Consider the following 11,234-nt stretch of genomic DNA (forward strand, 5'->3'; position numbering starts at 1 on the left):
TCAATCTGTTTGTGTCTGGTCTAGGTTGCTACGGTGTAACCAGAGAGGAAGCTGAGCAAGATGATTGGCTATGTGCTCGCTGCAAAGCTGATGCTACTTATGAGGTTTGTGCACTGCGCTATGCAGTAGCTTGATAAAATTCACCTTAATACAGTAAATATTCACAATGAAATAATAATTTTAAAACGTTTTAATTTATGCGCGTTTCCAGTCTTGTGGTAAATTGCTCTCTGCTTGTCACAACAAATAACAGTAGTTGATAATAAATTGGATTTTGTTCTGTACCAGTGTGTGTTATTGTTATGGAATGCATTGTTCCTCATTTTGATTTCTGAGTTGTAACTGCTTTTATCAACATTCTTGACTTTTGCGGAAAAGAGTATCGCCCAATAAGGCTGCCACGATGAACCCACTCAAATACAGTATTATGAAATTAATCGACAACTGTTTTGATTGTTGATGACCTAAAAGATAATTGTCCAATTGACCTTGTTTGTAAGTCTTATTATTCCCATTTGTCAAATATTTTTAAATGTAGGGGAACACAGGAGCTATTCTTTTTTTAAAAAAATGTTTTAATTTGAATTTAAAAACATTAAGCATTCAGATTTTTATTGTCGTCAATGAGAGGTCAACCCACATATCGGCCGGCCGACATATCGGGCCGATATATATATATATATATATATATATATATATATATATATATATGGACTTTTTCCAACATCGGCCAATTAACAGAAAAATAAGCCGATAAATAATTATTTTGATCAGGCATCTGTGTGGGCAACTGTGGCCGTCGTTGACTGACTGCAGGACCCCGGAAGGACCCTGCAGCAGCTTGAAGGCAGGCTGGTACAGGAAGCTTTAGGCTTGCCTGTTTCGTAAATATTTTAAGATTTTTTTATCTTCCATGAGAATATGTAATGTTGCTTAAGCTTTTTAAGGTGTTTAATTAGTGATCCTTAACTCTAAATGTAACTTGTTGCCTTAGCATAGCATTCGCTTTAGCATTACGTTTGGAATGGCGAGCATCCTCTTAAACTCTCACTTTTTGTACATCTCGTCATGATGTCCTGGTGGGTTTAATTATTTGAAAATAATGTACTGTTCTTGCTGAGTGCGTATAACCATAAAAAGGAGTGTTGCGTTCGTTGGTTTAGTAGCACTAGACCGAATTAATCCTCTCAGGTTGTCATTTTAAATTTGAAGCTGTCGAAGCATTGTTTTTTCCCAAATGTCTTTCATAAACTACGCGCTTTAAAAATAAAAAGTATATTGCCTTTGGATTTCGGCAGTTGGCAGAATTTTTTTTAGGTATCAGCATTTGAGAATCCCATATCGATCGGCCTCTATCTTCAATGAAACCATGATGATTTAACTTTTGCATAAATCAAAGTTAGATATTGGCAAATGAATGCTTTTGCTTTTTTTGCAAACTGATATAGTTAATATTCGTAGTCCAACTTTTCTCAACACATTGTTATCGATTCCAATTCACTTCTCCAGCTAAAATATAAAACTCCAGATTAATGCAAAAGTAAACAATGTGATTATTAATACTAATTGAGCATATTGGTCAAATAATTGCAAAAATGATTCGGTGATTCATCAACTAATCATTAAAATAATCGCTTGTGTCTTGCAATGCAGTTGGATTATTTCTTTTAATTACAATACATTATTTTGATTTGTTTAATTTCACATCTTCAAATTGAAGTTTTATTTGGGGGGACGGGGAGGGGTAAATCTTTCGGTTGTTCATAGATTTAACACATTTTCTCTTTTTAGGATTGCTGTCTGTGTTCTCTCCGTGGTGGAGCTCTGCAGAGAGCCAACAATGACAAGTAAGTCATCTCAGCAATTCCTTTAATGAGAGGTATTGGTCGTAACTGCAGTAAAAACAGCACTAGCAAATGAACTGATTTTCTGCTTGTCTAAATATTGTACATATGTTGCCCCTTGGGTGGACATTGTTCTGTTTGTTTTGAGTCAATGTCATGTTTGTCCGCCTGGCAGGTGGGTTCATGTGCTGTGCGCCATCACTGTGCTCGAAGCTCGCTTTGTCAACATCACGGAGCGGGGTCCCATCGATCTGTCTTCAATCCCACTGCCTCGATTCAGACTGGTAAAAGTCCCACCCAACCTGTTAGTAGAATTAGAGGCACCAAAAATTCAAATGGTGTCAAGAATCCTTAAATGGATTGTAGAAAATATTTTATACTTTTTATTTTTTATTTTATACTATTATATTTGAAACTATTAGTAAGGAATTGATTACACTGAGTGTCCTAAAATTTTGACATAATCATATGACAACATTTGACAAATAAAAAATATGTGTATGAAGTCAGTCAGGAAGCTGTGCAATGTCCCATAAAATGTCATGTGGGTCAAATCCTCCCTTTGAGATTTTTTTTATCTTTCTTTCATTTCCTTTCTCCTCCTTTCCTTCCCCTCGCACTTCCCTTTCTTCAACCCCACTGCTTGAAACCTTTCCTCTCGTCACCCCCGCTCGGTGGGACTCTTTTGTCTTTGGCAGAAATGCGTTTTCTGCAGGAAGCGGATGAAGAGGGAGTTTACAGGCTGCTGCGTGCAGTGCTCCCACGGACGCTGCTCCACGGCTTTTCACCCCATGTGCGCTCAGGCTGCCGGCGTCCTCATGCACCCGGACGACTGGCCGTTCGTTGTCTTCATCACCTGTCCCCGTCACAAAACACCTACCGTCATTGAGGTAGCGCAAATATTAATAGAAACTCCAGTTTGTCATCAGTTTTGTACACGCGACCCGAGGTAAAGTGCAGTCTTGGGCACACTGCATTCCTTCATCTAGTGATTGATTTTTGTGTCTCAAGTCATTTTCAGTTGATTTATTGAGGCATTTCTACATAAAAAGACGTCTGTTTTTAATATTTAAATCTCTGCAGCTTCATATTTTGTGACAAGAAAAAGCAAGTCAGTGTTTTTTAATTCTTACTGACTGGCAACTAGTCAATGTTTTTGGGGGGGTGTCACTAGGAAAAGAACAGGTTTTGTATAGTGTTGCAACTCTCAAGTTGGTATTGGTCTCGAGACCATATTTTGCGGGGTTTGGTCTTGTTAAAAAAATTTTATACCAGGAAACTATTGAATCCCTCACCTCCTTTTATTTGATTTTTTTTTCTTTTCTTTTTTTAAATAGACCAGTGAATAAAGGATTTTAAATCGTTCGTTATTTTTTAAAAGGGTATATTTTTGTATTATATTTGTATATTATACTATATACTATAGTATACTATATACTATACTGCTATACTATACTATACTATAGTTTTAACTGCATGAGTAAGAGACATATTTACTGTAACTAGAGATGTGATCAAAAATTCGGCTCTGAAATTTTAAGTCGAAAATAGCCAAAACTGCATTTTTGGTTAAAAGGCTGAAAGTTTACCAACGAATAGTGTGAAGAACCGCAGTCCTCTTGTGATGACCAGTGTTGTTAATAATGGCATTAGATTTTTTTTCAGTAGTGAGTAATTAATTAATTTTCCCATCTTTGCAACGCTGTTACCGTTACTGAGGATGTGAAGGGGTGCATTACTACAATTGGTTGAAGGAAGCGCAAGTTGTCTGATTTGTCACTCATCCGCCTGCCTGCCTGCCCTGGAGAGTGCAGAGCGGGAAGGGGGTGGTAACGCCGATGCAAACGCAATGATGTTTGGCTAGGTGGCCTGGAGCAGTAGCATAGCATTCGCGGTCTCGTTAGCATTAGCATCTAACGTAGCGAGCCTCATCTTAAACTTTGGGCATCTTTTTTTTTTTTTTTTTTTTTACGTACAATTCTTGGCCTCCTGGTGGGTACAATTATTTGAAAATAATGTACTGCTTTCCTGCTGAGTGTGCATTATCATTACCAAGTTAGCGTTGTCCTTGTAGACGCTACAATATAATATTTTTTTATCAGCAAAAATAAGTCACTTGCCTTAAACTTTTCTTGAATGACGTATGCATGAACCTTGTGCGATGTTTTATATTCAAAACAACTAGAGCAAAGACAGGAGAGGCAGGCGATTCAGAGCCTCACCAAATATATGTATCAACATATATTAGGTTAGACGATACACACAAGTCAGTACGTACCTCAGGATGGAGGTCATGGTTCGGTGCGAGTTCGGTACAACAGGAAAAACAGACATTTTTTCCTCACAGCATTTGAAAGTTAAAGTTTGTGTACTGTTACACTCCTATATACGGTAGGTGAAATATTAAATTAAAAACAAATGTAAAAAGTGTGACCTACGTTTTTTTTTTTTTTTTTTTGAATGGAAAGAACCAGTTCAATCCGTTAATATAAGGCGGAAAACACTCAGGTGACTTGAAGTTCCGTTTTGAGACCCCCAATTTGACCAAATTTCAAAATTGTTCTATTTGTATTTTTGATACATCATTGGAAAGATTAAAATCTCTATTTTCTGGGGGAAGAAACATTTTGAACAGGAGGGCATTTAAAAAAATAAAATAAAAAATTAACAGCAAAACCCCAACTGAAGGCGAGAGCACGCGAGAGTATAATTGAAGACGCCATGATTTTAACGAGATATTGTCGTGTACTTATCTCGTTTCGATCCAAAAACTCCATGTAGCGTGTATCATCGAGTGCCAAGACACAGATGTGAATGGCCACAACCAGATTTTTGGGGTATTTTTTGGGTGAAACATTGTAATATTACAAGGGTTGTGATGCAGAAATCGCAGACATCAAGGAGTGTTCGAGATGTTCTTTTTCATTTATTTACCCTTTAAACCTTTTTTTTTTTTTTCAATTTTTCTTTGTTTGGATTGATTATTTATCATCTAACATATTGGGGGAAATGCGACAGTAACAAAAAAATACAATTAATCGATAGTTATGATGTAGATATCCGTGACTTTTTTACGGACGCCATTTTTTTCATTGCGACGTAATTTGTTGCGAGTGAATAATTTTTTTAAGTCTTTTTTTTTTTTTTTTTTTTTAACGAAATATTACACATCAATTAATGATTCTAAGATAAAAATGACACATTTTGATTAATAAATATAATTCTTTTTATGGCGGGGTTGAAACAAAAGCGGTTGCGCGACGTCTGTAAACGGGGATTTCCAGGTTAAAAAGGACAAATTAAAAATAGTTTGGGGGCTTAATACACCATGAATCTGCTATGGCAGCATATAGACATATTGTTCTATCAAACACAACAGTTCATTTGTCTTAAAATACAGCAGTTTATTTTAAAGACGAGTGCAAGGGCAGAAATTGCTTTTTCAGTCTTGTCTGGTTTTTCCGCCATAAACATTTGATGTGAAAGATGTTATAGAATGTCTAATGTAATAACGTGTAGAACATGAAAAGTAACGTCAGTTACTTAGCTGATTAACTCATTACTCTTACAATGAGGTAGTTGAGTTACTAACTCAATTATTTTTTGGGAGATGTAATTTGGAACTAATTTTTTAAAGTAAGATTAACAACACTGGTGATGACGTAATCCAAATATGGCGAGAAGCAAGACTACGGTTTGGAAGTATTTTGAGGTATCAAAGAAATATATGAATTATTAAATGAAGGAAAATGAAATAAATTTGCTTTATCGCTGCTACACGCGTGCTCTGAAGTTGGTTTCTATTCATGTCAAATTGAGTACAGCGCATTTGAACCTGTTTGTGAGTTTAATCAAGCGAACAATACATAAGTAAAGTAGTATTCATGTGCATTTGCTGTGGTTTACTACAATACGTTTATAGGACGACTACTTCCTCTTTTTGTCACATTTTTCTCCCGCGACTTCCACACCCCATCTGCCTGTTGCCATTTAATCCGGCTGGGAACAACTTCGCTCAGCTTCGTCGCCGCTAGAACTCCCGCCCACTCACCTGGCCCTCGATCGATTCCACTTTGTACACAAGAAAACAGTCTTATTTTAAGGAGTAGGACATATTGTGATAGCCATGTTTCGGCAAGAACAGAATTTTTTTTTTTGTTGTTGTTGTTGTGAAGTACAGTTCCACACAAACGTACGTCGAGATCTCATTTACCTTAGCAGCTGGAGGCGTAAGACATTTTTTCTGAAGTTATCAAGGTTTCATCGGCCATGACGTGTGTCGTTATGATGACGCCAGCATCGTTCAAACTAAATGTCTCAAGGTTTCGGGGTTGTAAAACCAATTCCAAGGCAAAGGGCATTAATCGGAAAAAATTTGAAAGATATCATTTTGGGGAAAATGAACTAAATGTATGTGTATTTTTCAGCCTTTCGGTTTTTCGGCCAAGTATTTCCAGTATTCGGTTTCGGCCTTAAATTTTGCCTTCGGGACATTCCTTATATTAACTCATTGGGCAGGCCTCGGTGCTGTAGGCGAAAGTGTAGCTAGGAAAAGGTCGAGATCAGACTCATGGTCATTGATCCAGATGAGAAGTCATTTTTAAAAACTATTTTTCATATGTTGCATATTGAAATGTACTTGAGTTGTTAGAAAACGTTCAGGAAGTGTAGCATGAGTATCAACCGCAAGTATTTTTTTTCATCTCAAGCAATTTGAACCCCGCCCCCCCCCCCCCCCCCCCCCCCCAAATGGCGCCCAGTGCAACTGCCCAGCTCGCCTATGTTAAAGGCTGACATTGCCTGCCCATGACAACTATAGATATCCCGCTCATTTAAACAGGGAGGACTTGCTGTAAATGCTCGTCTTTCAGTGCCATTGATGGCGTTAGATGTTCAATGTGATTTGATTGGGAGGGCTGTCAGCAATCATTTTCAGGCTGCAGCTATCGAATATTTTAGTAGTCGATTAATCGATGGACTAGTTACTTCGAATAATCGAGTAATCGGATAAGGAACATGAAAAATTAAAATACCTGAGCTGAACCTCAAACGGTATAAAAACATAAATAAGGATCTATGTACAATAAAAGAACAATTGGCTAACTTACATAGAAAAGGTCAGCTAGCTTAAATGCTATAAAATGCTAAAGTTTTTTTTTTTTTTTTTTTTTTTTAACAATGCTCCTAACAAATGGTTCAGACACATATTCCCACAAAAAACGTCTAAATATACCTATAAACTAAGTTATGAATGCATTAAAAAAACCTTACCTCAAACAAAAACATAGCTTACGTTGGCCATAACAGGGAGCAGTTGGATTAAGCCATATGAAAAGAGGCAGACCAGAGGGCAGTGTATCCACTCTCATCAGTAAATCTAAATGCAAACACTTTCAAAATAAACCATTACAACGCCACTTTAATTAAACGAATACTCGAAGTAACAAAATGTTAATTCGAATATCTTTTTCTAATCGAATACTCGAGTTAATCGATTAATCGTTGCAGCACTAGATCATTTGCTATACAAGCCTCTCCCAGTCGAAACGGATTGGACGTCTCGCTTCATCAATTGCAGCCAATGAGTTAAGTATAAACATCTTCTTGTGGTCCACAGCGTAACAAGGACTCCATGAGAGAGCTTGCAGTGGGACAGAGGGTGATTTGTAAATACCGAAATGGCCGTTACTACCACAGCGAGGTGGTGGGACTGACCACCGCCACCTTCTACGAAGTGGTGTTCGACGACGGTTCGTACAGTGACAACCTCTTCCCAGAGGACATCGAGGTTAGCAACCATGGGACATCATTTCCGCTGGCTGTATTCCATCAGTCCATCTTAACTATTCGTTCTGATTTCCCTCCAGAACCGGGACTGCGCTCGACTTGGACCGCCTGCAGAGGGCGCCACCGTGTCGGTCCGGTGGACTGATGGCTTGCTGTATGGGGCTAAGTTTGTGGCGTCTCACTCCATTCCGATGTACCTGGTAGGTTACCCGAACCACACTTTTGATGACATGTGATAGACTAAAGCCCCTCTCACACACATAGCCCGGTAAATTCCCGTGTAAGGTGGAGCGGGATTTACTCATGTCATTGCTTTCACGCATGGAGAGATATCCCCGGAATGACGCGGGTTAGACACTTGCACAGACTTGTCCCATGTTGCACACTCGGCACTCTCTTTGGGTGGAGGGCTGCTGGCGCAATTTCATAACCCGGACACTACGTCATTTTTGGTCGGCATTGGCTGTCTCATTCTGTTGGTCTGATCGTGTTTTGTTACAGAGCTTGTTGTGGGAGCGTACCCGATGTCGTACCTGCAGCCAATTCAAGCTCATTTAGACTGTATCTAAGCCCAGGCGTTCCAAGAGAAGGGTGCCGATATAATAACTTGCTGGGCGCCATTCGACACCTACTACTCTGGAATTTCGTGCATTTGCTAGCTTGTTCGTCTGCTGCCCTTGCTTTGAAATCCCTTATGTTGTGCTGGTATTTGAGTATATTTGTTTTGTTGTCTTATCGGCTCTCTGCCTACCGCTTAGGTTAGTATTATTGATCCCCGTCGACCTACTGTCGCAGACCCATTGTGTTATTCTCCCTTTTCCGCGATCGCTGTTTTTTTGTTTGTATTTAATAAACCTTGAACGCACCCCTCCATTGTTTTCTGCTTTGAGGTACGACCTTGTTTCCGCAGTTGCGGACCCTAACATCGGCAACAAAATAAACCACACATTTCGAAAGATGGATGATGGACTCCCTTCCTCGGTTCTACGATCCAATAGCAATTTCATTTTGTAATGTTTTCAGTTTAATTTAGCTATTTCCAGCTTGCTATGTTGATATGTTTGTTTCCCGCCACACATTTCGAAAGATGGATGATGGACTCCCTTCCTCGGTTCTACGATCCAATAGCAATTTCATTTCGTAATGTTTTCAGTTTAATTTAGCTATTTCCAGCTTGCTATGTTGATATGTTTGTTTCCCGCTTTTCGTCTTACTGCGAAGAAAGAGGAAGTGACGATCGGCCCACCATTATATTTACGTCACCAGCCATCGTGCTGTGACCCGTGAATTTAACACCTGCTTTCACACACACCGCTTCCCGGGAAAGTCACGGACATAATATTAAGACGCGACTCGGTAAATGTCCGCGTCATCTCCGTGTCAGTCGACCCGGGAAATTGCTTTCACATTTAAGGGCTGCCCGTTTCAATCCCGGGATTTAAACTGTGTTCAGGGGTATGTGAAAGGGGCTTATGAGACATCGCAATAGTGGGAAAACATTCTGTGTGACACTGTGTGGGGAAAAAACTCGTGCGGCCCGCCAGGCTTATGAATTATCCAAATTCCTGTCATCAAAGAAATGAGAATCAACCCAATACGGCCAACCCTTTACAACTAAGACTTTGCCGTATTTTTTTTTTTTTTTTTTAAGTCATTGCTTTTTTTAATTTGCTTTTAACTATTTAAACCATTCCCCCCCCCAAAATGGATCATTCAATTAATTCATTTTATTTAATATTACGGTATTTCTATTTTGCCTGTTGCAAAATGCATGCAGGCAACACGAATACTATAATTGGATGTCAAATGGGGGCCTCAAAAATGGCCCGGGGTCCGAAGGTTTGAGACCTCTGTCCTATATAAATATAAAAATATTTGAGGAAAAAAAAAACATGATTTGTGCTTGAAAGAGTGAAAGGTATTTACATTCATTTCAATCGTAAAAGATAATTTGAGAAGTTTTGTAGCCTAGGCACCACTTTTTGTCATGTCTCCTTGTTCAAAAGCTAAATTATTAAAGTGCTCGATGCTCCTTCAGGTGGAATTTGAAGATGAATCCCAAATTTCAGTCAAGCGTGAGGACGTGTACACCTTAGACGAAGATCTGCCTAAACGGGTCAAGTCTCGACTGGTGAGCCCTTTCCCAATGCATTTCACGTACCCATTAAAGGGGCTACAATTTCCTGTTTTGCTCTGCAGTCTGTGGCGTCAGACATGCGCTTCGAACTCTTCGCGCAGGAAGACGTCAAACAGAACTCCAAACGACAACGCGTCATCAACTCTCGTTACAGAGAAGACTACATCGAGCCCGTCATTTATCGGGCCATCATGGAGTGACGAGGGTTTGTCCTACCTTGCTTCCGAGGCCTGCCCTGGCTTCATATTTATCAAGTACGGCTGGGACTTTCAATGACTTTGATGTGCTTTGAATAACGCTCTTTTCATATGATGATCTGTAGATTTCTTTATGCTTAATTTATTTTGGAGGGTAGTGGAAGAAGCCATCAGCCAATAATCAAGTAGGCCGAACTACTTATTGAGGCAACATTTTTTTTCCCCCCTTCATTTATGTGCACCTCAGAAGCCATTTTGTCACTTAGTATTTTTCCAAAACACTCAAGTAACTCTTTTGACCCGTTACATTGCATTTACCCAAAGATATGAAACATAACACATTGCCTGAAATGTTCATCCCATCCCACTAATCTTCATCACAATTTGTTCAGCATTTCAACCGTCTGCTGTGAAAACTCAGAATCGAGCCTTATTTCCCCAGCTAAAGTTTGCGGATTATTTTGACATAAGAACTGAATTGCAAGCCCGATTTACGTTTGAGGAAAGAAACTATTTTTGTCCTTTTTCGCAAATCTGTAGAAAACCTCAGATGTATTTATATTTATTATGATGATAGCAGGTTTTCAGGCACACTGTTGATAGTTTTCTGCTTATTTTTAGAGGGTGTCCATGGAATCACATACTCTCACTGAGCTTCTTTTTTTGTCTGGTGACTGCTAGCTCTAGAAATCAACTAAGATTCAAATAAGAAAGTAGAAGTTCATTTCCTAATGAACTACACGGTGAGTCTTAAAATAAGGTACCCTCATGTCTGTCTTTGTAAACTCTCCACTGTTTGAGTAAAAGTTGGGATAAGAAAACCAAATCGTTTGTATGTGAGTGATTCTCATGAAATGTTGTATTCGATATAGAAGCAGGTTGAACCAACAGTTGTACTTTGACCTCTATTGTTATTAGTGCTGTAAAAGTGGTGAAATACAAGGGAAAGCGCACATAGCTCTTTGATTGCTGCCGCGGCGGGATGTGTTTTATCTAGTAAGCACCTAAAGTCGTGAAAAAATTAGGACACCCAATTAAATATTCAGTTCTTTATTAACTCATTCACTCCCAGCCATTTTCACCGGAGCAAGGGCCTTCGCCCCGGCCGTTTTACTGGATTTTGACTGATTTTGCAAGGCCCACAAAAAATTCTGTTCTATTCATATATAAACATGGAACCCACCAAAAGAAAGATTACTCTCTTCTTTCAGCAGGAAAAAAAGTAAGTTAATATCTTTTTCCATTCTTTAGAAATCAGCATTAGAAAAT

General features: G+C 38.9%; 1 protein-coding gene across 3 annotated transcripts in view; it reads left to right on the forward strand.

Annotated features, from left to right (window-relative positions):
- The window catches only part of kdm4ab (lysine (K)-specific demethylase 4A, genome duplicate b), a 34,858-nt gene extending 23,832 nt beyond the window's left edge, over nt 1–11,026 (forward strand). For all 3 annotated transcript variants that reach the window (XM_057857814.1, XM_057857815.1, XM_057857816.1), the window contains exons 15-22: nt 25–104; nt 1,792–1,847; nt 2,020–2,128; nt 2,543–2,734; nt 7,462–7,632; nt 7,712–7,831; nt 9,670–9,762; nt 9,831–11,026. In XM_057857814.1, the coding sequence (XP_057713797.1) occupies nt 25–104; nt 1,792–1,847; nt 2,020–2,128; nt 2,543–2,734; nt 7,462–7,632; nt 7,712–7,831; nt 9,670–9,762; nt 9,831–9,968 (959 nt within the window). In that variant the 3' untranslated portion in view covers nt 9,969–11,026. The remainder of the gene's footprint in view (nt 1–24; nt 105–1,791; nt 1,848–2,019; nt 2,129–2,542; nt 2,735–7,461; nt 7,633–7,711; nt 7,832–9,669; nt 9,763–9,830) is intronic.
- The last annotated feature ends 208 nt before the right edge of the window (nt 11,027–11,234 follow it).

This window comes from Corythoichthys intestinalis, chromosome 14 (genome assembly GCF_030265065.1).
Source record: "Corythoichthys intestinalis isolate RoL2023-P3 chromosome 14, ASM3026506v1, whole genome shotgun sequence".
Classification (NCBI taxonomy): domain Eukaryota; kingdom Metazoa; phylum Chordata; class Actinopteri; order Syngnathiformes; family Syngnathidae; genus Corythoichthys; species Corythoichthys intestinalis.